General features: G+C 42.8%; 2 protein-coding genes across 9 annotated transcripts in view; one reads left to right on the top strand and one right to left on the bottom strand.

The window, feature by feature from the left end:
• The first annotated feature begins 656 nt into the window (after positions 1-656).
• LOC113023424 (putative methyltransferase NSUN7) lies at positions 657-20496 on the top strand. The gene is made up of 13 exons (XM_026169421.1): positions 657-669; positions 743-850; positions 1695-1880; positions 5960-6018; positions 7190-7326; positions 7442-7594; positions 7795-7978; positions 9749-9962; positions 10143-10286; positions 10433-10534; positions 10646-10763; positions 14100-14223; positions 18235-20496. Exons 1-13 carry the CDS (start codon positions 657-659, stop codon positions 19117-19119), a joined length of 2427 nt encoding a protein of 808 aa, XP_026025206.1. The 3' UTR covers positions 19120-20496.
• Positions 19789-26677, bottom strand: part of LOC113024178 (amyloid-beta A4 precursor protein-binding family B member 2) — an 88779-nt gene continuing 81890 nt past the window's right edge. For all 8 annotated transcript variants that reach the window (XM_026171004.1, XM_026171005.1, XM_026171006.1 and 5 more), the window contains 3 exons: positions 26516-26631; positions 25385-25564; positions 19789-23825 (listed from right to left, as the gene is read on the bottom strand). In XM_026171004.1, the coding sequence (XP_026026789.1) occupies positions 23655-23825; positions 25385-25564; positions 26516-26631 (467 nt within the window). In that variant the 3' untranslated portion in view covers positions 19789-23654. The remainder of the gene's footprint in view (positions 23826-25384; positions 25565-26515; positions 26632-26677) is intronic.

The raw sequence follows: 26677 nt of genomic DNA, 5'->3' as shown, positions 1-26677 counted from the left end.
GATGTTAAGTCTCAAAGAAAGTGATGTCACCCAACACTAAACACTGATTAAAACTATTGGGTTAGCTAATGTGTGCCTCTTTTCTATCATTTCATTACATTTTAGACAGAAGAATCTAGGTTTAAGGTCAGAGTAAAGGTTAGAGGTCATTCAAGTAGTTGTTAAAGTTAGAATAACTCTGCAGGAAAATAGATGGAGGTCAATGTAATGTCCCCTGAAGCGATGGAAACACAACTGAGTGCATGTGTGTTGGTGAAGCAGCTGCACACAGATGGTTTTAGAGGGTCAGTCAGAGGTGGACCTTTGTGCAGGGTCAGGCAGCGGTCCATTATTTATTCATGCCGACGTATCCGAAAGGCCGCCTAATTGCACCAGGAGGAGCCCAATTACGCACAGGGGCCTGCGGCCGCTCTGTCTCACATTCACAGGAAAGTGGGAGGTGGATCACATGTCAGCTATGACCGATGCTGTGCGTCTTATTTACATTTGCAGAGCTCGGGTTCAGCTCTGTAAACACACAGTGTTTGTGTGTGTTTATATGCTCGCTGGAACAGCAGATGCTGGCAGGAGTGCCAAACAAGAAAAGACAAATGTTGTCAGATAGACTGGAAATTGTTTACAGAACCTCTTGACAAGTGTTTGTTTTTTCTCTGATCATGACAGGCAAAGGTAAGGTGTTTACGGTGCTGCTGGTTGTGTATTTGTGTAACATGAGCACACATACATAGTCTTTGTGTTACAGTGGGCTCCGGCGAGGATGTGAATACGAGCTCTGGGACGGAGAAGGTGATCAGCAAGGAGCCTTTCTGCTCCCTGCTCCCTCGACTGCATTCATCTTCTCAGTCTACAGGTGATATCCAGTCTTAAAACTTGCACTACTTATCTCATATTGTATTTACCAAACTGCAAGTTGCAAGAGAAAACTACAATTTTTGCAGAACTTTCATCTTGTGAAAAATTAAGCATACAGCATTTTTGCTTTCATGGTAATTTAGAGGGTAAGTGGCAGGAAAATGCTGCTAATTAAATACTCAATTAACTGACTGGTCATCAGTGAGTGACAGCGCCTATATAAAAACAGAGGTTTTGGCAGTTTGCAGGTCAGTATTAACACATGCCAAGGAGAAAAAACATTTGCAATGATTTTAAAGAAGCAATTGTTCCTGCCATCAGTCTGGGAAACCCAACATTGTACAGTGAGATTATTCACAAGTGGAAAACATTCAAGACAGTCACCAGTCTTCCCAGGACTGGACATCCCAGCAAATTCACCCAAGGTCAGACCGGGCAAAGCACAGAGAAGCTCCAAAAGACCCCCAAAGCAACATCTCAGGCTCTAAAGGCCACAGTTAGCATGTTAAACATCAGTGTTGATAACAGTACAATAAGAAAACGCCTGAACAAGTAAGGCTTGTTTTGAAGAGTTGCAAGGAGAAAGCCTCTTCTCCCTGAAAAAGAACACGAAAGCAGATGCAACTTTGTAAAGTTACATTTTTACATGTTTGAATACAGAGCAAAGGAAATCTTTAATGTTATTATTAATACCTGCTTTTAAAAAACAGCTGCCAACAGAAACTAACAATATCTAACAAACCCGACACTTTTCTCTCTATTCAGATAATCAGCACCGTTCTTGTATCGTCTCTCCAACTTCCTCCCTCCACCTCTCTCGTGCCGCCTTTGTTTTTCCTCAGCCTATCATCTATCTGATCAGGTTTACCTACAGGCTGCAGATATTTTCCAGCAGCTGTGTAGAGACAAGCCAGCCAGCCAACATCAGCGTCTACATTATGGAAAAAAGACGGAAACATCGCTGCTCAAGAGCGGGGACAAAACCATGGAGAAGCATGTGTTCCAGCTTGCCTTTAACACACTTAAATGTAAGATTACAGTGAACTTCTACAGTGAACGATTTAGAATAGCGCACCATACTTTAACCATATTTAGTTTTATGAATGCAGATGAACTGTACTGTATATCCAGCATGGCGGGAGCCCACTGGTGGTTAAACATAAAGTCAGGGGGAAATTAATTTGATCCCCTCTACTGCCACCTCTGAGGACTTTACCCAACTCCTAGGGATAAGGTAGCCTTATCTCTATAATGAATAACAGAGGAGAGCAGCATATGTCAGCTCCAATATTCACTTTCTGAATAGCATCTTCAACTGCAGGCAGCAGATTAAATAATATATAGTCATACATTTCATTTCTCCACGTGACTGCAAATTGCTTGAGTGGAAGTGCAGTAGATGTCTGTTTGGGAGGTGATAAGAGAGTGCATGTCATGGGCAGACACACACGCACACACATATAAATTCACTTTAAAAAGCCACAAGTGCGCATATAGTGAAAAACACAACGTTTTACATACATTATTTGACCATTTAGGTGGCAGCAAGTTTTTCCAGATACCTGTCTTTTCTTTTTGGTTGTCCACAGCCACCTACAATGTAGGTAAACAGAATTTCTTCTGAATACTAAAGCGCAGCATTTTCTATTTTAGCAATAAACAGTTTGTAAAACACGCATCATTGATTCTCTATGACAAAACAAGAAATAATCATCCTGATTTTGAACATAAGACAGCATAGTGACTAAGTGTCACTACCTATTTAAATGTTCTGTAAAGTTCCTTATATAGGTTCATCCTTCACTTTAACTCGTGATATATCTAGAGACCAACATGGTGCAGTCGTTTGATACTATGTGAATCTGTTCCCATGTCACCATTTCCAGTCACGAGGTGTGTCAGTGTCACTATGACAGAACCAGCTAACCTTAAAAGGCTTGTTTCTTATGGGTAAAACATGGTTACATTTGACTGGCAACTTGTTTGGTTATAGAATGATTCTGGGTAGACATCCGCATCTAAATGATAAATCTCCTATACTGTGTAGCATTTAGGCTACTTTAGCCTTCCCACTATTGGTGCACATCTGCAAGCCACTTTACACCCCACCTCCACTCCTAGATCCCCCTTTTCTTCCAGACTTTATCAGTCACATCTGTTGTCATCTCTGTACCACTGGCAATATCATGACTACAGCAGCCTCGACTGAAACACATTTATGACATTCATATGTATCTGCATGTAAAGGGAATTCCTGTTTTAGTGTGTATTGCATAGTGAACTTGCACAGGTCTCTGGACCGCTACAGAGCATAGCAAACACCCCCCTTCAGTTCTTGCCCAGCAACACGAGTAAAGGAAGGGAAGGGGCAAACAGATAGGGTTGGCGAGCTGCTTTTGAAGTGTTGCTGCATGTTGCATTTTTCATTCACTGGATAGAATTCTTTGTCATGAAAATTGCATGAATATCTATGAATGGAATATAATATTTAAAAAAAAAAAAGGTTTTTCAATATAAAAAAAAATGAATACTGAAATCCTACAGAAACCAGTTCCAGATGCCACACACACACACACACACACACACACACACACACACACACACACACACACACACACACGCACGCACACACACCAACATGCAACATACTCACTCTAAATTTGGGTATTGGCCTGGTTGTTGCCACACAGAGCTGGTAACCATAACAGAGCATTTGGCAGCTAATGAGGCAGATATTCTCTCAGGAGGAGGTAGAGACAAAATTAGAATTAAAAGAGGTGAATTTGGACTTACATTTGTCAGCTTATCAGAGGCACGACAACAGCTGAACACTAAACTTTCTGCATTCATTTTTTTAACCACCTGGTACCGTCTTGCTGACAGAGCTCAACAGTGACTGAACACTGTTTTAATGGCTCCAGTTCCAAAAGTGATTTTCTGGAATAAGCATTTACTCCACTGACAATGTCTAAAGTCCTTATAGAAAGACTTTTAAGCCTTGAACCAACCAGTTATGACTCATAGCAGTGAAAGAGATAATTTAGATCAAAAAATAAAATGAGGCAAAAGTTACAAGACATGTCTACATAATTACTGTCTGCATAATTGTCTACATAACTACCCAACCTATAAGCAAAACTATGCCAGATTTCACAGGAAATGAATTCCAGCCTTGTCAGATTTAATCCTTTTTGTGTTGTTTAATAGCTTTTGTTGTTTGTGTGCACTGAAGTGTACACAGACTTACACATTTCCATGGTAACAGCAATCACAAATGTCACTGTTTCAGTTCAGTACTTCTTTCATGTGAAAGCGCAAATGAAATGCAAACACAGGCTTGTGGTTTCCACAGGAGCTCGCAGTAAGTCTACTTTGGATGCTCACAAAATTATGGCTCATAAACAGGTTTTTTCCTTCGTTTTACCACCGGAACCTTTCTGTTGAGCTCTCATTGAGTTCCATTTGCCATAACCTCATGATACTTTAGCACTATTGTGTTTTCTGCTGAACAGGAACACTCGTTTCCAGAAATAATTTTCTCGTTACTCTGAGTAATTTCTTGGCAGCAGGGACAGACTGACAAGATAATTCAGGCTGGTTATTTGACTCCATCCCAGGCCACTTAAACTGACACTATGTGTTATTTAATACTGCCTCCATATCATAATTTCTGCTGCGTCTGTTATCCCTGTATTGTTGCTGTTGTTCCTGCATCATCGTATGTAGCAATGTTGCAACTGACCAATCACATTGCTGTGATGTCATAGCTTTGCAATGTGGGAGTGAACAGCATTTCTTTTTTTAGAAAATTAGTTTCAAGTGTTTTATATATATATCTATATGTATATTTCAATAATAACTATATTATTAATGAAATGAAGCTGCACCAATCAGATGTTCTAACATCTCCATCACCACTGGTTGAAATGCAACCACAAACAATAACAGAGGCTGTTATCGTTCTGTTTTTAAATATTACTTCAACTGGATATATGGGAATGATTCCTGTTATCGCAGCATTCTGCTAGAAACAAAGTGCCTTGAGACACAAGTTAAAATCAGTGCAGTGCTGGCTTCTTGGAAGCAAAATTAAAAGAAGTGAGGGGTGGCTCCACATGTGATTAAAGTGTTTTCAGTAAACTGTTTTTCCATGTTTAGCAACAAAATTGTGTCCAAAATAAAAGTGAATACGTGTGTAGACAGTTGTCTGCATCCATAAGTGTACAAAAGGAATAACTGAACAGTTTTTAGGTTATTATACATGTTATTATATGTGTTATTACTCCCCTCAGGCTCAAATTCATGTTGGTCTGAAAGTTATTTGGATTAAAAATGCAAAGCTTTGGGACAAAGAGCCTCTGAACCTGAGTTTTCAAGGTTCTGGCTGCAGGTGAACCCTCAAAAACCCTCTAGGAATACACTAATCAATGCACATACTAATTTATAAAGGGACCCAGTGACTTACAAAACAAATAGCCTGCCTGTTTTAAACAGAGATACGCAGTAAGCTCAAGGATTTTTGTTTAGCTCTTTTCATTTTTAATTAACTCTGATGGGCACTTTAGCATTTCTTCTTCATTCTTCCCCCCCTCTTGTTCTCTCCCTCCTGGAACTTTTTATTCCCAAATTCATTATACCAAAAGTTTTTTTTACTTTATGTGTAAAGTAGCAAGTAGAGATTGAATGACTCATACTGAGTCTTTTTAGAGGTCCTTCTACTCATTCCTGCGCTCTACTAATGCTGCTCAAATTCACCGTCAGGGCACAGGGAAATATCCCAGCGTCCAACATTGACTGGCAGCGACTTTGCAGGCTCTGGCATCTGTAGTTCTGACTCTGAATCAGAAATGATTGTGTATTAACTAGAATAATAACCAAAACACAGTTGCTGTTAGCATATCAAAAAGACACATGACCTTGGTTCAGCTGAAGACAGAGCTTCAAGATATCAGCAAATAGAGCCAAACTGTCTATATGACTAAACAAGTGACAGAGTATGATTATCCTCCGCTTTGATGGACACTACGATTCAAATTTCTCTTAATTCATTAAAATTCAGCCGATGTTTTTTTCCCTTTGTTCATTAACAACTTTGTTTTCCTCCTAGATCAAGATTTACTTGAGGACATCATCTCCGACAGCTGCTTCCATACTTCGCAGCATATTGTGAGTCCCACCAGATTTGACATTTGGGTGTTTACAGACTCAAATCCAATGGTTTTTTTTAAAAAGAAAAAAAGAAATACGCTCACACACTGAGTGTGTGAAACAGTCTGGGAGTTATCTGTCTTCAAATGAAGTGTTTGTGGCCGTATGAGCGCGATTCATCCGAATATTGCGGAATGATAGCGAGGGAGGCAGGGACGCAGTTAAAGGCCATTTGTATTCAGACGTGTACATGGTCTGGCTGGTTATAGGTGGCAAGTGATACACACAAGGGAGAGGCAGACACACTCTCTCTGACTGGGAACCGTAAATTATGCTGTGAAACACTGCGCTATGACACATACATGGATAAGAGACTCGCTCCGCTCGTGCGTGGCTCTGTGTGGGAATGATAAGTCGAGGGAAACGCAGAGAATGGGCTGAGGCCGTTAGTCTGCGAGTGCGACTATAAAACCACCACACAGCTCTTTATAATTCAACACACATCCTTACTGCAACATACATATTCTGCCTCCCGCACACACACACACACACACACACACACACACACACAAACACACACACACACGCACAACCTGACAAAAAGAGTGCATGTACACAGCCATAAGGAAGAGTGCAGACGGACGTGCTCATCATTTTTACTTTACTCTTTGGTGATCATATATTCCTGTTTTGAAGAATGAAGGGAACCCTTAACTTCAGCTTTTGTGAACATTTCACTGCCTTCTAACTCCTTTGTTTGGTTTTCTGGTTTGAAACGTCACCGTTTTGACTCAGTGTGACACAGCGTTTGGATTAAAGGGAGGCTCAGACCTCTCAGTAGAGAGCTGAGCTTCCCCTCAAGCTACAACATTTTGAGTCAAAGGGCTAAAACAAGAGAAATAAATAGCCCAGAATGTTTTTAAAAGAGGGCAGGATGTTACACAGTGGTGAACAAGGCCCTGTCCAATTTTTTTGAGATGCATTGCTGCCAGTAATTCAAAATGTGCTGATATTTTTCTTAAAATAGCACATTTTCTCAGTTTACTCATTCTAAAATATATTTTTAAAATATAAAATACGGTTTTATAACATTTGCCCAGGTTTTTTTTTTTTTTTTTTGCCCATTTTTGCACAGCAGTCCAATTGTTTCAGGACTCAGTCAGTAATAAAGCCCTGCAATGTTTTTCAGTCTGACGACTTGCTGCCTTTGGCGATGGTGATGCTGTTCGACTTTCAGGACAAAAAGTTTTCTCCGTGTGAACGTCCAACGATAGAAGGGCAAGAACCCATCCAGGAAGTCAGGAACCTGGAGAAAAGTCTGCACAGGTGTGTGTGCGAGTGTAAAAGTCACATGCGAACAACAGAAGTTTATTTATGCATAACCAAATAACCAAAACTGAATCAAAGAAACATGAAAATGGGCTCTGCTGTGTTTTTACAGATGTAAGACCAAGCTGGCTGCCTCTCTAGCTCGCTGCAGAGTGAAGCAGAATCTGCAGAGTGTTTCCTGCTTCCTGTCCGACAGCGTCAGGACCAAACAGCACCGAGCAAGAGGTCTGCCACTGTGCGCATGGATCGACACTCTCAAGATCAGGTAGTTTCAGCATGATTTTTTTTTTTTTTGGCTTAATGCAGCATGTGTTTAATGCCTGGTAAAGTTTACTGGTGGTTAAAGCAGAATACTGACATGCAGCTAATCGGAGGGCACTGGTGTCTCTGTATTACAATCTAGTCTCCTGTATCTGTACCTGGTGATGTGTGTCTCTGACAGCATGTTTTGTCCTCTCCCTGTAGTCTTGACGAGATGTGTGAAGCGTTACAAAGCGCCGGTTTGTGTCAAGCGGAGAACGAGACTGAACTCGCGGAGTTCACGTTCTGCAGGGACCCCCTCTGTCCCGACACACTCATCTTCTCGCAGCATCTTCAAGCTTGGCTCCAGCACAGCAGCCTCACCGCCACACGTGTGCTGAACATACAGGTAGAAATCTGGGTGTGCCTATATTTGAGTCTTAAGAGCTTAAAAAGAAGGTGAGAAGACTTCGTCAGAGCTTTTCGGAAGACATGTCACCTTTCATCCAAGAGTTTTCTTCAGTATTAAAAATTAAAGGTGGAGAGTCTCAGGTATTAGTCCCTTAGGAGGTGGCTGTTGACTCGCCGTTAATGTGTAGCTGAGTCTCCAGAGTGTACTTGCACTTAAAGGTCAAAGGTCACTCTTTCAGGGATGGCAAAATGGCTTGAAAGAGGAATATAAGTGACCATCATCGAACAGAGGTGGTGGCTTAGGACACCTGCTGTCACCCACCTACAATTTATGTCTTGAGATCCCTTACCAGACCTCAACCCCCACTCACACTACGCGTCAGGTGACATAAATAGCTCACATGATTGGGTAGGGCATGGTCTGACAGTGCTTTCCCCCAAAACATCTGGTGATAATGACCCCTGCCTTTTTTCACCCCTTGTGGGGTGGGTTTCCTTCCTTTCAAGCTCTTAAGGCCACCATGACCAGGATAACTGAGAACCTGTTTTCTCTGGGGTGAGCACTTGAACATAACCTTAGCAAACTAGAGCAAAGAGCGGGGAAGAGTGCTGGACTCATGAGGTGTTCTCACACGTAAACTCAAGACAACATCAGGAGAGTCAGGTCAGAACAAAGTAGCACACAGCAGGCGATCTTTGGGATTGGGCACATTCTCACCACTGGAAGTCTTTAGTTTAGGTGAAGATGCTGCCTGAGACGTGGGAGGTGTGGATGCCACAAATCAGACAGTTTGTAGTAGAGAGCTGGTAGATTAAAGCCCCTCAAGTGACTCGACCAGGATTTATGTTTTCAAGCAGTGGTGCTTATTGGAAAATGCATACAGACTAAATCAAGAGGAGTGAAGCCATTGCAGATGTCCTTTAAATCTGCATTCTTTCTAATGATCAGCAGCGGGAACTTGCTCTGGAAGCAGAAGTATGTCAGATTGCATAAAAGTCTATGAGATTAAAGCTATCCCTTACTTGATTTACCTGGGTAAATGCTTTCTTGATGGATGTACGGTCTCAGAAAAACCTTCTGGTATTATTTATTACTGCCTGATGGGAGTCCTTAGTTTCTCAGTCAGTTCTAGTCATAACTGTGAAGTCTGGTTTCAAAGAACAAGATGGTGATCACTAACAGCTGACGTCATTCTTAGAGGGGACTAGAGATCTGCTTGTAAATCTGAAAGATTTAAAGTGAAAGCTGAAGGTAAGAGTTAAAAGTGAAAAAGGATTCAGCGAGAGATAAAAATCACTGCATATATTCAGTTTAAAGAACAGCAACAGTGGAAATCCAGCTCACTCACTGTTTTTGTCAGCTTTTCTACTGACGGTCATTTTAGGTCCAGATTTTTCAGATCATTAGCAACACGTGCATTTAGCGTGAGCGCTGCGTGCTCCTCTATAAAATACTTAAATTAAGAAGGAAAAGGTTACAGGAATCGAAATCAGCAGAAAGAAACACACTCAGTCTGTATGAAGGCTGCCTAATAGTCTTTTTCTAGGTGGAAAGCATTTCACCGCTGTGCGATAAAGTGCAAGTTTTGGCCTTTGATCCAGGCTGACTTCCTGTTGTGATGTGAAGTCTGAAGTCTTGAGTTGAATGACTTGAATTCGATTAGCTGCACAGCGGTCCGTAAGTCCGGAGGGGCCAGCTTCTTTAAGGAGAAAGTAGTCCACCGATCTTGTGTGAATAGCAGACACACCTGTCTGTCTGTCTTTGTAGGACAGGAGCGTGTGCGTGGCAACAAGTGTGTTACGCCCCCTGCTGTTTGATAAAAACGACGTCCTGCTAGTGGGGGCCTTCTCGGCCATGACCGTGGCACACGTGGCTGTTGTGGCTGCTGCCCGCTCGGTCCGAGTGCTGGTGTGTGGCGCTGATCACAACCCCTCACACAAAGAGGAGATCCAGGAACTGCTCACACAGATGGACTTAAAAAGTGAGTCACAAACACTTCAGATTTACTGATCTGTCCCTGTTGCTGCTGATGTCGCTGTATTTGTCCTTTAAGCTTTGACATTCATGAACCCTAACCCTGAGTTTTGAATATTACATATGATGGCAGCACAGTGCCAACACTAATCCGATCACTCACATGTTGCTCTACATCCTGATGTAGACGTTCGTGTCCTGTCACAAGCGTTTTACGGTCTGGATGACGTAGATGCCACCGTCCAGCGAGTAAAGGTCATCATGGTGCTGCCTCAGTGCTCGTCTTCTGCCCTCAATGACCCGGTGCCCGCTATCCACAGTGAACATGGAGGTAGGGAAATATAAGAGACCCCAACCTCCTGTTTCAATGAGTAAACATAATATATGTCATTTTGTTTAACATTTGAATATTATGCAGTCATGTCCAAGTAGAGTTAAACAAGGGCAGACGTTAAACAGGTTCTCCTCTGCTGACAGACTGGGGTCTGCTGCCAGATTTGTCCCATGGTTCTGTTTCCAAGAGAAAAATAAACTCTCTGACCGCCCAGCAGGCGAAACTGCTGGCACACGCTCTCACCTGTGAGTAAATACCAAGCACACACACTTTTCACCAACCGAGCTACAACTTAAACACGTTATGTATTTTTGTTCCTGTTGGTAAAAAATTCATTTATTTCCTTCATTCATCAGTCCCAAAGGTTCAGACTGTGGTCTACTGCACACGCTCAGTGTATCCCGAGGAAAACGAACAGCTGGTGAAGAGAGTGTTAGAGAAAACACACACTCACCCCAAACTGCTGCCCTACAGGTACAACAAACACACTCGGCTGCATCTTTATACAGTTGTCTGCTTATTAGGCATTTAATCCTTTTAGTCATATATAAATATAAAGTACTTTTTTAATCCACAGGCTTAAACAAACACAAGCGTAATGAGGAACCTACAGGGCAGTGTAACAGGAAACAGGAGGCACTTAAACCATCTCAGATACTTTCTGTTTAATTTGATGGTCCTTTTTTTTCGTTTTATCTTTTGGCATCATTCGTTAATTTCCACAGCAAATAGAAATGGGAGCAACGAGCAGCCCATCTTCTTTTCTAGGGCTCAGCTCACCGTGCAATAACCACAGAAACCAAATGTCATTTTAGCTTTTTTAAAGCTAAACTGTTCGTTTTCTCTTATTGCAGCTGGATTATTATCTCTGAGTCCAAACACAGATGGTAGGACAAACCCTTGCATGGGGCTCATGTGAGCAAAAACTCACAAAAGCTATCAGATAAAGCATGCTGACATTGATAAATTCACTTTATAAGCTTGGAAAGCATGTGATTCCAGCGGATACGGCGGTTTGGGTCACCATTCCCGTGCACGGATTTCTAAATAACCTATTATTTTTACCTTTCTATAAGAGAGTGTGTGTGTAAGAGAGAGAGAGTCTGTCAGCAGGCTGATGACAGTGTAAAGGATCAGCTGCTGTTACCGGTGGGCCTGAGATTAATCCCGCAGTCGGGGTAAACGGGGCGGAGAAGATTTCAGAGTCTGTTTCATGCCTGCTGCTCCACAAAAGTCATTTCCTGCCATCCGTCCGCTTAAAGGAATCCAAATGTTATTAAATCAGCTCACATAAGCTCTTTTATCAACTTGCGTTAGGATTTTAGGCACATGTTTGATCTCTGTGTTTCCAGTATCTGTTCTGTGAAGACACAGATGTTTCAGTTGTTTTTACAAGGGATGACAGTGCACTGCAAACACCACTGCACTTCAGCGAAGTTTGGAGGAAGGAAGTAGCGATCAGTACATAGCCAGGTTTTTGACACAGTTTTTGTATGTTTGCCTCCACAGTGGATTTGAAATCAAATGGTAAATGTGTGATTGAAGCACTGACTTTCAGCAACTTGCATTAACTGTTTAGGAATGACCGGCACATTTATACACAGTCCACAGAGGCTCGAATGTACTTAGACGAGGGACGAGCAGTTTCATTGCCAGGTGATGTCTGTTCCCCTGGTATTTCATGACAGTGTTGAACTTTGTATTTTATATGAGGCCCAAAGAGATGTCAGTGCAAGTGGGGGAAGCCGTCATTAGGCTGAAAAGCCATAATAAATCTATCACAGAGAGCAAAAACATCAACAGAGGCCACAACCTGGTATGTTCTTAAAAACAAGGAAATTCCTTTAGCCGGCTCAGCAACACCAAAAATTCCTGAAAGACCACAGAAGTCAAACAAAGTGGGATGATGACAGAATTACAAACAACTCAAGAACACTGAGGGAGGCAGGTGAGTCCTTGTCAGGATCTACAATCAAGAGATGTCTCCATACAGACGGTTTATGACAAAGTGCAAATCACTGGTTACACTGAAGGACTGGACGACCTGATTAGACTTCAGCAGAAAACATCTAAAAGAGCCCACACAGTTCTAGGAAAACAGATTATTTGGACAGATGAAACCAAGATGAACTAGAAGAGAAATATAGAAAAGGAGGGGAACTGCTTTTTTCCCCAGATAATGATCAGATTATCAGCATATTGACATGTGCATGTATGGCTGCCAGTGAAACTGGGTCATTAGTGTTTATTGATGCTGTGACTGCTGTGATAGAAGTAGCAGGATTTATTCAGGGCAGCATGGTGGCGCGGTGGTTAGCGCCGTTGCCTCATAGCATCACGGCCCTGGGTGTTTGCCATAGGTGCGAATGGTTGTCTGTCTCTGTGTTAGCACTGCAGGAAACTGGCGATCTGTCCAGGGTGCACCCTGCCTCCCGCCCTATGGTAGCTTGGATAGGCTCTGCCCTTCTCATTTAAAATTAAATTTGTCCAGTTAATGCAATACTTTTGTTAAACCCTCCAAATTAAAGCTAAAAGTCTGCACTTCAGTCACATCTTTACTGTTAGATTTAAAAATCCTCTGTGTTGGTGCACGGAGGCAAAACTGAAAAAACCTGGATCAATATCAGCCGAACTGTACATTCTGCTTCCACACATGTGACTCCAGTCATGTAACTTAACATGTGAGCTCACAACCCATTATAAAAGCACGAGCGTAGTTTTATCTTAATAGCTTTTAGTGGAGATGAAAAGTTGCCCCACCAAAAATCTGACTGTGTGTGTAAACACTCGACATAAAGAGCACCCTGCTTTCACAATCAGCATTGCATTGAGAATTTTAATGCGAACGAAGGTCACATCTGCACATCGTCTCCATATTTCAGCAAGATTTAGACAGCGCTTGGTCCGCTGAGATTTCTCATTCAACATTTCCTAAAATATTGAATCCTGAAGGGAACTTGGACCAGAAGTATGGCCTGACAGCAACAGCTGCGAGGCCCATAAACAAGACTGTCCTTAGGCTGTGAACAGGACAATCTGTCAAGAGACACCACGAGAAGCACCTGATGAGCCACCCACTCCCATCCACTTACATACAGGAAACCTTTGTGCCTGGAAACTACTGCACTGACACTGAACTGCAGGATGCCCACGTACTGTTTCATGTGACTGCTGTTGCTTGTATATCAAGTAAAACTGCTGGCAACATTGTTTTTCAAGAACTTCGCCACGGCGCTAGAAAGTTTGAAGAAAAGCTGAGGCCGATTAAACAAATCCTGTTTTCTTTATTTGGTTGTCAAAATAATTTATTTCTCTTTGGTTCAATTTCCAGAAGCGGGCAGTTCTTGTGCGCGTTACACAACCATTTACTCACAGCAGGGGAGCTCCGAGTTCTGACGACCAAGTGCCAATTTAGGAAATTTGTTTGTGACTGAGGGCCGCACAGGAAAAATACATCAAAACCATTTAGCATTCGTACAGTCTCTGTTCAGAGAACTGCGATTTATGTTGGTATTTTTTACTATGGTTTACAGCCTTGGTGGTATTTTTATGACCCCTGCTTTGTCAGTAGCTCTTAGGAGGTTTTAGTTGGCATCATGGCTGAAACAGAAGAAAAACACCCCTATGGTTTCATATTTGATGAACTGTGTAGTGATCATCTTTCACTGGCTCATGAGCCACACACACTGTTCCCAAGGACCACAACTATGCATCCTGAGCTTACAGTAATCCTCTTCTAAATGCATGTGATGATGACGAATCAGTGTGAAAATGCTTTCTTTTTCTTCCCGTTCTGTACCGCTCCCTCAGGGTGAATGGTCCAATTTTCCCGGACGACTCCTCATCAGGAGGCGAAACGGACTCGCACAAGTTTTTCAGGCTCGAACCATCGAAGGTCACCAACGGCTGCTTCGTCGCCAGACTGTCCCGACAGGTGAGACGCATGGGAGGAGAAAGCGTAAGATGAAAGTAAGAAGAGAATAAAGGACAAGGCTGCTTTTAAAGGACTGAGATTTTGTGATGTGTGTAGAGTATTTACACGTGTGCGCGCATGCAATTGCTTTGCAACAAGACCTTCTAGTAGTGCTGAGGCTGCACTTCTTTGCTGTCTGACTGCAGGGAGGTCAGTCAGCTCTGTGAGCCTGCGCACGCACGCACACACAGTAGGTAGAGTGTGTGTGTGTGTGTGTACCATTGCTCTGTAAAAACACTGCAGCAATATTCCATAAAAATGAGACAAGCTAAAGATGAAATGCCTGTGAGCCAGTGAAACATTTCAGTACTCCAGAGCCAAGATGAATGGATAATTCTCTGTGTCGCTCTTTCAGCCTTTCCTCCAAGCCCTCAAGCCTTGTTGCATCACCTCATTTGCCCCCTCCCCTTTCTTGCCTCTTGCTGCACTCATAAAAAGAGGGAAAAATACAACAGAAGGAGCTGCTGCTCCTTCGATCACCTGCAGCTCGAAAAATGCTGCAGTGAGGTCCGTACAGCCACAACAAAAACTATTCAATCACGTTGGGTTTATAATGGTTTACTCATGTATAAAAATGCATTTATAGGAGTTGAAAGTAATATTTAGTAAGTCCCTAGTAACGCTGATCCTTTAAATCTATTGTCATAAAAGAATGTTGCAAAAGACAAAGAAGCTTTAAAAAATTTGCTTCTGCAGTGATGCAGATCTACATGCTAAATGTTCACATCTGGAAGTAAACATGGAAAAGATAAAGTAGCATCTTGAAAGCTGAAGGATGAAACGAGTTTAAAACTCCTCGACACCTTTGAGTGCTGAAGAAAAAACAAGAAAGTGCCTTTAAGTGAAATCAGACATTTGACAAGAAGAAAAATGACTCTTTATGGAGGCAGAAACGTAAATTGACATGCATGTACAAGTACACAACAAACCTGTTTGTGCAGACAGTAAACTCAAACGCTGGATGCTGTAGGACAAATGAGAGTGAGAAGCAGAGCAAACACCACCCGTGTAGTCTGCTTGTAGGTACTTGTCAGTGTGAACAAGCCAATTCCTTCAGCAGAGAAGCACTGATTTGAGACATGGCTGAAGGATCGGTTAATAGAATAACAGTTGAAATATAGCACATCCTGCACTCTGTGAACAAAGAGGACATAAAAGTTACCAGGAATCATTCTTAAATTGGTCTTTCTTCCTGGATTTGTCCCACAGACACACACACAGAGTGTAGCAAGAGGCACAAATAAGATATTTGTAAGATATTTGTGTGTGTACATATATATATATACACATACATAATAAAGACCAGGTGATTGATGTGCAGGAAAGGGTTTCATTTAAACGTTCTCATGCAGAATGTGCTGCTGGTTAAAGAATCATTTCTAATGCAAATCGTATCTTTCTAACACAAATGGGCACGCTGCTGCAGACACCTCTGTCCTGTCCAGCTCGCTGCGGTAATTTAAAATCTAATGATCACGTCTAATTGGATTGACGACCACTACAGCGACTACAATGAACACAGAGCTGGGGCTGCAGATTTTGTTACACTGAAGAGATACCTCATTGATGCGTGCAGATACACAGAAATTAAGAAATGAGAACCCGTCCTCATAGACGAGGGGACAAACTGCACCTGTTCCACATCTGGGAGGTTGTTGAGCTCTATTCCCCTCTCAAGTATCTCCAGTATTTCCTCACAAATTGTAGATTTAGCATTTTAATTTAAAAATGTAAGGGTGTACACACGACTCAAGGAGCCGAGCTGGAAGCTCTGTGTGGTTATCAGTGCTGCTTTGAGCTAATAGCTGAATAACAATGAAGCTTTTGAAGTGGTCACATTTTCCTGATCAATCAATCAACCGGATAGGTGAGATATTTCGGCCTGGACCAAAGTGGTAGACCAATGATCTTGTCACTGAGACTTAAAGTAGACATTTTAATTAGAAAATGATTCATCAGCCTGAAACCTGAAATATTTTATCTGTTAAACACGTGTGACGGGCTGCAATCAGTCATACCGCTCTCCAGTAAACTGTAGTCTTCTGCATTTTACCACCACATTGGCAGCGCAATTAAAGTTCTGAGGCTTATAAATGACTCAAAGCGTACAATGCTGTCAAAGTAAGAAAAATGGAAAACTGCAGAGACAGATTAAACTCTCAGGGGTGAATAGAAAATGCATTTGTAATATTTTTAAGCAGCTTTCATAAAAGAAGAGAAAGTAAATGATGATTCAGAGAGACTGTGACAGAAAACAGACAGACCGAAGGTTCGGGAAAATTTAATGGGATTTCTTGTTTCTGCACTGCCGATGACAACCTTTCACTTCTATCCATATAACACTCAGGCTGTAACGTACAAAGTTCATTTGCAGTCCTGTGAAACACTGAGCACGTCCTTTTAGCAGCCAGGTGCTGATAATCAAATGCATTTGATTGAGTGATCATCAGTGATTGTGAGCGCCTCTGTAAAAGCAGAAGTTTGCATAATGTGCTGGTTTTGAGCATTCAGGTGTGTGTTTATGTGGATTTACTTTGAAGCCACAGGACCTGGGCACCTTGCAGTCATGGATTTTACCATGAGCTCCTCTGCACACTGACGTATTCTAGAGTCAAAAGTGAGACCATCTGTCCAACAGCTAAAAGATGGCCTAAATCGGGCCACGCAACAGGGCAGTGACCTCAAACACAGCAGCAAAGCTACACCAGCATGACCGAATGCCCGCAAATCTCAGTGAACTGAAGCAGCGTTGTAAATAAGAGTGGACTAGAATTCCCCCACAATGGCACGAGAGAGAAAACCTTTACTTAATCATTACTTTGGTTATTGCTGCTAAAGGTGGTTCAGTACATGACTGAATCGTGGAGTGTACTTAGATTCGCACGAGACTGCAGAGTCTCTGTGCAAACTTTCTTTTCCACAGGGTTATTTGTGTTTCAGTGTGATGGGGAGTTATACATTAAAATGAATGTTGCCAAGGTGACTTCATGAAGTAGTTTTGATTACATCATTTTTAGACAAGAGTTATTAACTAACACCAACAAGCTTGGTTAGCAAGCTGCACAGAGTATAAATACACACAGAGATAAATACGATCTAATTTGCACAAAGTAACAAGAACTGAGCACAGACTTCTTCAGACCGCAAGACAAATTTACAAAACTTACAACATGATAAAGATGCCCCCGAACTCAGAGTTGGTTGCCCATTTGTTTTATACTGAGCTTCTAATCTGTGCATTTCCTCTGTAACATGAGTCTGTGGCACTAACACACCTTCTAAAGCCAGTCTGGAGTGGCAGTGTGGGAAGCTACACTATGACAATTTTCAGCCCGAGGGCTTGTCAACAAAATTCATCTACCCCGAATTTATCGCTTATCTTCCCTCACCTTTTATTTATGTATTTGACTGGATTAATGGCCCTGAAGCTTTAACGCTGGATGATTTTTCGATTGGTCCTGTGTTTTCTGTCCAGATTAAAAATAGTTTCTCTACTATCCACACGGGATAATCTGTAATTAATTTGGCAATGCTCGTACATCTGATAGGATAAACCGAGATAAATTTCAGAGAACTTCTGAGTGCAGGTTGGTTATTCAGTACTTAAAGAAGAAAAACTGAAGTTTTACTTTGAGGGCTGGCAAACATTACAAACACATTAGCATTTTTGTTGTAAGCAGGGTATCATTGTGATGATAGCATTCAGTCCAAAACCAGCTGTTTTCTCACATGGGCATAGAGAGGAAACAAAAGTGGTTGTAGACTGTGATCATCCTGGTGCCTTTCAGATGATATTCTTTATTTGCTGCCATGATGCGGTGTAAAAGCCTCCTCCCCCTCCTCTGCAAGTTCGCCTTATGGCTGTAGCTCATTTCCACACCATTGTGTTTTTATTGTGTAGATGTCCCCTGTGCTACATTTTAATGCATTGTGGCTTCACATTAAATCTTCAAACTGCTCTTTCTTCTTCAGGCAGATCCTACTAAGGTGGAAACAGTCCAAGATGTGCTGGCAAGGGCGGCGGCAAAGGGCCTCCTGGGCGGAATGATTCCCGAACAATCAAAAGCTGCTAAAAAGGGGAAAAGCAAGAAGAATCGAGCAGCATCAGCCAGCAGCAAACCTTCATCCTCCTCCAGCCTTGAGAGGGAGACGGGAGGAGAGCTGCCAAATGGACGAGATCCAGTCACACCTTCAGGAGATGAAGAGGAGAAAGGCGAGGGAGATGATGAGGAGGAAAAAGTGGGCGAGACAGAGAAAGAGGGGGAAAAGAAGAGGAGGGGGCATAAAGGGCGTAAGCGAAAAGGCCATTCAAAGCAAAGCAAGAACACTACTGTCTCCACGCATGAACCTAAAGGCCACAAGAAGAAACAGACAAAGAAAAAAGTCAACCAATCACATCACAAGAGGCGTCGGACGAAAAGCAAACCGAGACGAATACCTCGCCTTACACTAGCTTTAATGTCCTCTGCAAAACCCTCCAACCACTTGTCTCCAATCACAGCTCTGGCACAGAGGATGAGCATCAATCCAGCGTTTAAATCACAGCAGACATTACTCAGCACGCCTTCCCCCGCTGGAAAGCATCCTTCAACCGCTCTTCCTGCCATACCCGCTCCCCACACCGCCTCCACGGGACTAAACACACAGCCTGAAAGAGCACAGGAAACATCGAACGACGCTGCTAAACCAGCAAAAGAGGCGGTCAGAGCTGACAATGTGGGGCTGCCACCAATCTCCTCCACCTCTCTGCGCAGCAGGAGTGGCAGTTCTGGCTACAGGCCTCTGTCTGGGACCCTCAACTCCCAGCAAGGCAACATGTCTACGTCTTCATCCTCAATCTCTCTGCCTGATGTATAAAAAAAAAAAGTATTCTCACGGATGTACTAACTGGAATGTACTAACGCCACATCAAGTGCTTTTTAATTATTACAATATTTAAATTATTTTGTAGCCATTTCTGCTGCTTAGATTTGTTTTTTAAATATATGTGGCTCACTCATAAACTAGATCTTCTAGTAATTTATGTTGACTAATACACAAATAAATTACTAATTGGGCCACAGTGAAGTTCAGTGAAGAGCAGGTTGCAGTATTTGTCAGGCACAAAGTGTAACTACTGACCTGATTGGTACCCATCTATCAGTCAAGGTGGCCACACAACTGAAAAATGCAGAACTTGACATGATTTAGATGGTTTATCATGTCAAAATTAAGTGCTTGGTATAGCTGTCATGGAGGCCTGGCTTAAAGGTGACATATGCTCATTTCAGGCCCATATTTTCCTTTGTGGGATCTCACGGTTGTTTTACATTCACAGTTTAGAACTGTTACATCACTACATTTTCATTTTTGCTTTTTTCCTCCAGTAAAATGATGCACATCTCTTTAATCTTCAGTGATACAAAAACAAAAAGTTTCATGGGAATAAATAACTCTTAATGACTCACGAACTGCAGACAGCTGGACTCTGATTAAGCAAGAGACCGATCACAAAAATAGCTGCAAACACACACGCGCACGCACAGGTTTTATAATGCTGTTTATTCTCACAATTGGTTACATTGATAAAGTGTACAAATCAGTGAGCAGCAAACGGAAGCAGACACATCCATCAGTGGGAAATGGATAGTGTATATATGTGTGTGTGTGGGCGTTGTTTATGTGCAAGACTGACAAGAGATGCAAGGAGTCCACTGCTGCTACAATCCTCCTCCTCCTCACCCTCCGGTCAGCGGTTCAGACGGAGCAGTGGACTCCCAGCTCTCGGTACACTGTACAAGGTGAAGATATAATCCATAACCTGCTGTGTTCTGCAAAGCGGAGCTTGTTGTAGCGTTGTGACTAAACCGGGGACTGAGACGATGACAGTCATGAGACTTTACTTGCCCCAACTAATAAAAATCAGTATATACCTTTTATAAAATAGAATAAATAAAATAAAAAATATTTCTGTTCAATACATACAGTCTCTCTCTCTCTCTCTCTCTCTCTCTCACAACCGTCCCAGAGCGTGCGAGGCTTTTCATGACTTTCCGTTTCTCCAGATCAAAAGAATGCATAGATAATTGCTAAGTTAAATTCAGCATCAACTTAACTGCCAACTGTGAGCGCTTCCGATCGCCTCCGTGTTCATTATCTGCTCTCGTATTTTTCTTTATCTACAATGTATATCAGTATTTTACACTTTGGCCATTTGGTGAATTTTCAAAAAATAGAAAAGAAAAAAAAAAAAAAGGCATTTCATTAGAGGAAAATAACAGGCAAAGAAACACATTAAAGAAAAACATAGCTTATAACGATGATTAATGCCAAATGTTACATGAAATCAGTATTATGTACAGAAAGTTTTTGTCATCTCGTTCACATTTCAGCATCCTTGTGACAAAAGAAGAAATCATCTCCGTTACTAAAATAGTTTCTTTAGGTTCCCCCGTGGAGCCAACAGACGAAGTGCAAGACAACATGCTGACCGTTAGCTAAGCCCCCCCCCCCTCAAGTTACTGCCTCAGCCCCTGTCAAGCATTTCTTTGTTTTTTTAGGCCACTTATTTATCACAGAAATGTGACGCAGCACAAACAAAAACAGGCAAAGACGAAGACCGGGAATCTCACAAGTCAAGGAAAATACCCGTGACTTCAACTCAGCCTCCTAGTAGATGTGCCTAGTTTGAAACTCCTATGTCGCCTCGTTCTCAAGTTTCTGAAAACTTGACCTCTGACCTTGACGTCAAAGTGACTGATATTCAAACTTGTCCAAGACTTTTAGTAGATGCAGCTATGGCATCAAATCCTACGTCACCTTGTTCTCGAGTTATCGCCCTCACAAACTTAGGTGTCCAGGCCACACAGCTACGAGGGGAAACCCTCCGCTCTGCACAGCTGCACCCACCCGGAGGACTGACCTGGACGGTCAACCAGAAAAGTTTGGTGACTTCTGCATTGGGTCTCCATAAGGTAAACCTTTTTTACGAATGTGCTACAATTGTTACTGCTCCCTTATTCACAGCAGGTAGCTTCATGTGTTTGATTTGGAAGATTTGTTTGTTTTTATCTTTTCCAACTATGGGATGTCATTCCAGACACGAAGGCATCTCGTCCTGGGAACTTGTGCATAGTTACTGAACCACAAACAATTCAAGGGACGGCTGCAGCTCGACATCTTCAAAATCTTCATCTTAAAAAAAGAAATCATGGAATTGTGCAGTATTAATCTGGAAGTTTTGAAATTTTAGTTAAAGCAAAAATAATGAATTTTGGACTTTAGATTTTTAAATGCTGCGTCACATATCTGCAGTAACTCTTGAAAGCGTATTACGCGCAGACTAGCATCTCCTGCTAACAGCAAATGTTCAATTTTGGACCCTAACAATGATGAACGTCTTGAACAGACTTTATATGTTTTATGAAGAGTTGGACCATATTTTTTTAATCCGGCTGTTGTTTTAACATTAGGCAGTCATTTTGAACCAGCTGCTAGCAATATGATGCTAAATGTCAGAGGCCAGGCTACTCCTTCTGGCATAAAAGTTGGTGTCCTCAGTAGAAAGTGAGCCATGATCCATTCTGCACCGACCTTCTTAGTCCCAGGATAACCAATCAGGTACACACAGTGAAAAATGTACCACCATACTGCAGCAGGTTGAAATACAAACACAGATTACAATTATGCTTTAGTGTTTCCATTTCTTTAAAAGGAGCCTATAAAGAGAGGACAGAGCTCTGATGTAGCAGCATCGTCTGGAAAAGAAGCCGAGAGTGAACCCAAAGCTTGACAGGCTCTAATCAGGGGGTTTAGCAAAGGGTCGCCTAACAGAGTATTAATCTGCTGCCCCACACCCAGGAGGGAGATGCGTTGTTGTGAGGATCTTATGTGATTTTTAGGTGACATAAAGGACTTCATTAGTTATTACCATACATCCAAGCTTGTCAGATATGTGATAATAAGGAGCTAGCAGGTGAAACTGGAACTCTGCACAACACAGACACAGAGCGAGCGGTTTCATTACACTGATGAAATCAGACGTACAGTGAGTAAGGAAACACAAGGCGCGTTCAGCTGAACACAATCCTGGAGACAGACCGATATAGAGTCCATTAAAGTCCGTCAGTCTGGGTCAACACGTCTCTCTGCTGGCTTTCCTCTAGAAAACATCCACAGCTAAAGAGAAAATTGTCCTCTCTCTTTCTCAAATCACAGTTCACATCAGCTGTGGACTAAAAATCATCACAACCACACCCAGGTATAAAAACGCATTCCTCAAGTGTTCCTCCAGGCTTGTTTGTGTTTTTTAATGCCACCCATGATCTTTATTAGTTTAAATGAAGTCTGATGACCGATACTGAGGTGGGATTTAAAGGAATAATCCGTCAAACTTCCTCCAACATGTGTATTAAAGAGCAGCAGCATGCTGAAGGTCTCCTGTGTTTGGAGCAGCACTGTACTAGAGAGAGAGAGGGTCAGCGCCACCCGCCCCCATCTCGTCCTCCGTTATGGCTATCTTCTGTCATTTCCTAGCGGGATGAGAAAAGAATAACAACGTAAACAAGGAAATGCGCGAAGTATGTTTCGGGTGAAAGGTCACCACTCGTTCAGACGCGGGGCTGACTCTCGCACAGCTGATGAGAAAGAACGAATAAGACAGGATAAACGAACCGTGCGACTTCTGATTTCTCACCCTCGAGTCTCTGAAAGCAGCAGCAGTGTATTGATATTGTATAGAATGATTCACATTTAGATAAAAAGCTCATGCAGGGTCAAGTGGTTGGAGGGTGTAGACTGAAACAAATCTCTTTATCTTCCAATGATCATCCGCTGATATGAAACTTTTCATCTCCTTACGGTTACAGTCTACTGAAGATGATGAGCAAGAGAGCTCGGGGGGGAGGACAACCCGGTGGATGAGGTTGGAGGAGGAGTGTGGCCAGGTGTGAAAGGTCATGCTGTCAGCACAGGCACAGACACAAATGCACAAAGAGCACGGAGAGATCAGCAGCAGCAGCACACAGGATCACTTCCTGCCCTCTTCTCCTCTGCTGCTGTGAGCTGAGGGGAATGAGACCTACTTCTATGTACACCATCGCCTGCATGGCCGGCACTCAGGTGGTCCTCTTCAGACGTGGGGTTGGTGCCTTTTTAATTCTCACTTATTTGGAAGAAACAGACTTGAATTGCGGCTCAAGAGCCAGTTAACTCTTGAGGTGAAATTCCAATTTGCTTCCAAACCAGTGAAGGAGTTGTGACAGGTTAAACCCCCCACCCCCAAAAAACCCAAGGGTTTTACTGCGTTTCCATGGCTACTGGGGTCTGTGGTGGTGACGGGTTTTGGCAGCGATGCGTCGAGTTACTATGGTGACTTGGGGCCGTGGTCGAAAGCCGGTAGTGTTTCACCACGGTTACTGTGGCAACTCTGTGACAGGTCTCTTCTGTTTGAGGGTGTCGATGAGAGACAGGACGCCTCGCTTCACACTGGTCGACACCCGGCGGGACACCGAGTCGCCGGGAGGCAACGAACCGCAGGCCTTCTGGGAGGGCGGTCGAGCCACCAAACACTTCTGATACCGCAGCTGTAAGAGAGCGAGGGAGAGAGAGCATAAATTATGGAGAGTTACAACTGCTGAGGATACGACTGTGGAAGGGGCAAGTGTGTGTGTGTGTGTGTGTGTGTGTGTGTGTGTGTGTGTGTGTGTGTGTGTGTGTGTGTGTGTCCGTCCTTGTGGGGATCAACAGCCCTTTTAGGGAGCGGTCCCCAATCCCTGGGCCTCGGACCGGTACCGGTCCGTGAGTCGTTTGGTAGCGGGCCGCGACGAGAGTTGAGGCTCGGGTGTGAAATGTATAGTTTTCAGGGTTTTTATCAGTTTTCAGCGTTATTTTGTTATCGTTTTTATCGTTAACTCGGTTTTCCTCGGTCTTTTCACGTGTGTTATAAATAAATCTTCTTTTTTTCGGTACCGGTACTAGTTTTATTTTGTTGTATTTATCCACGACACCTTAAAGGCCGGTCCGTGAAAATATTGTCGGGCATAAACCGGTCCGTGGCACAAAAAAAAAAAAAAAGTTTGGGGACCGCTGGTTTAGGGGAACAAAATCCCAGTCCCCACAAGTTTGAAGGCATTTTTGAGACTTAAAATGTGGTTTTAGTGTCAGGCTTATAATTGGTTTATGGTTAGGTATAGGGTAAGGGTTGGGTAATCATTAAAAAAAAAAAAAAAAAAAAGCATTATGTCAATTAGATGTCCCCACAAGATATGACCCAATGTGTGTGTGTGCATTTGGAGGGTTGACTACACCAGTCAGACTGCACCTCTGCTAGCTGTGATCAATAGTAATGACTAATGATTCTTGTCACCATCAATCTGTGTGTGTGTGTGTGTGTGTGTGTGTGTGTCTCCATATATCCAAAGTTCTGATGTGTGATCAATAGTGCAGTCAGCAGTCGACCACAGCAGAGGAGGGCGAGTAACCTCCACTAATGGGATGCATCGCAGCATAAACAGCGCAGATGGGACTCTGGGTTTGTGATCACATTATACTGATGAAATGGAAACACTGTGAAGGTATTACGGCTTTAACACAACTGTTATTACTTCAAATCCATATACAGTACATCCTGTTTGAGAAGTTTTCAGCAGAGCAGGAAACACCGCTGTGTGCAATCTAAAGCATTTACCATTTAAACAGAAAATCTATAGCGGATAACCTGCAAGGGCATCCACTGCAATTTAACTGCTTTATCCTGATCTAAATGCATGTTTCAAACCAGCAACGCTTTGACATGGGGTCCCACTGCAACTTGAGCAAATCGTACTGGTTAGAGCATCTGTCAAGACTGAACAATCAAACCCCAACTACACTACCGCCAAGGACATCCACCTTCAGAGAGAGGGAGGCTCTAAAGATCTTCCCGTCTGTAAAACCTCTGCATCAGCAGCATTAACATCAGCTGGTAAATAACTTAACAAGCTCTTTGTTAAGTGCAATCAAGAGTTCAGAGATTTAATTAAGCTACAGAAAAAAATGCAAACGGCTCAAAGTTTCTCTTCTTTTACCCATTTAAAGTTCTTTTACATCTAACTCTTAATCCATGTACGGACCACAGAGCTGAATTTCAGCTTGTGTGACTCACCATACAAGCTGCCTGTACGGCCTCAGACACGCTCCCAGCATTGGGCTCACACCAGAAGATGTGACAGTCGAAACGATGGCCGCCAGCGTCCATGATGAAGGCAAACGTGTGCACGTCACGCCCAACGCCCATGAAGGACAGGAAGCGAACACGACACTCTACCAGCACATCCTCTTCATCCTGCGGACAGAAAGTCTGAACTCTTTAGGCATTAGGTATTAAAGAGCTCACTCTCATCAGTAATTTATTTAAACAGCTACAAACAGCAGCTGGGCTGTTCAAGCTGAACGCCGTGACTTCTTCACACACACGGGAGTGGAGTTTCTGTGTGAGCTGCGATTCATCGCTCGGGTCAGCGGCTTATTTTCTCTCGCTCCAGAATGCAAGGTGTGTGTCTTTTCAGCATTTTTCTAGAGTAACACATTGAAATAAACAGTAATCTTTCTGATGAGGTCTGAAAAGGTTGTGCTCATTGGAGCCCTTCCTGGAGAGCAGTCTCTTCTATATGTGTCTCCAGAGGTCAGGAGACCAGTCGGGGCTCTTTTATAGGATCAAATAATAATAATAATGAAACCAAATGTAAAGCAAAGTTTCACACAGTGTGATTACAAACTGCTGCTTATGCAACGAGGCGCGGTATATCAGCCTTGGCCAACACCGACAGAGGCAAATCCAGGTTTGCATGAGTTAAAATATTTCGACTTTGGTGGCAGCTTAGCTTCATGCTGCTGTTGGTTCTTCAGTCAATCCTGGAGAAAAGCAAAGTGAAGTCAAGTGTGAAAAGTGTCCACCATTATGGGGTTTTTCTGTTTCTCACGTAAGTCATGAATGCAAAAGACGCCTTTTCCTGTTCCGACCAGCAACCAATCAGCAGTCCACATACACACACACCGTCACTCATTTTGATCTGTGTTGGTTTGTGGAGGATGGTGTATGTGTAGGTTGCACACCCCGTTTGCATATGCTCTACATAATCAAATATGCACGCAAACACGATACTATAAATCAAACATTAGGGGGGAATATTCGCGAGTTTCCAACCGACTTCACGCGAGTAAAACGAGGCAAAACTTTGCTTGGTGTTTGGTGTGACTGCATCATAAGAGCTCAACAACATCAGACCTGTCTGACCTCGTCTTTGCTGATGGTGACCGTAGCGTCGGCTACATTGAGGGCCACCGGAGTCCAGTCGTCTCTGCTGGAAGAACCGATCAGACTGTCTATAGCTCCATTCAGTATATCCATGCCTGATGTAGAAGGTGATAAAACAAAACATTTGAATTAAATAAACAT

This window comes from Astatotilapia calliptera, chromosome 6, assembly GCF_900246225.1.
Source record: "Astatotilapia calliptera chromosome 6, fAstCal1.2, whole genome shotgun sequence".
NCBI lineage: Eukaryota > Metazoa > Chordata > Actinopteri > Cichliformes > Cichlidae > Astatotilapia > Astatotilapia calliptera.
The sequence above is the reverse complement of the archived record's forward strand: the minus strand, read 5'-3'. Positions and strand labels throughout refer to the sequence as shown.

Bases quoted from the DNA above. Each gene is read 5' to 3' on its own strand.
- LOC113023424 (XM_026169421.1), top strand. The intron at 9,963-10,142 runs GTGAGTCACAAA...ATCCTGATGTAG, and splicing joins CACACAGATGGACTTAAAAA to ACGTTCGTGTCCTGTCACAA. The intron at 10,287-10,432 runs GTAGGGAAATAT...CTCTGCTGACAG, and splicing joins TATCCACAGTGAACATGGAG to ACTGGGGTCTGCTGCCAGAT.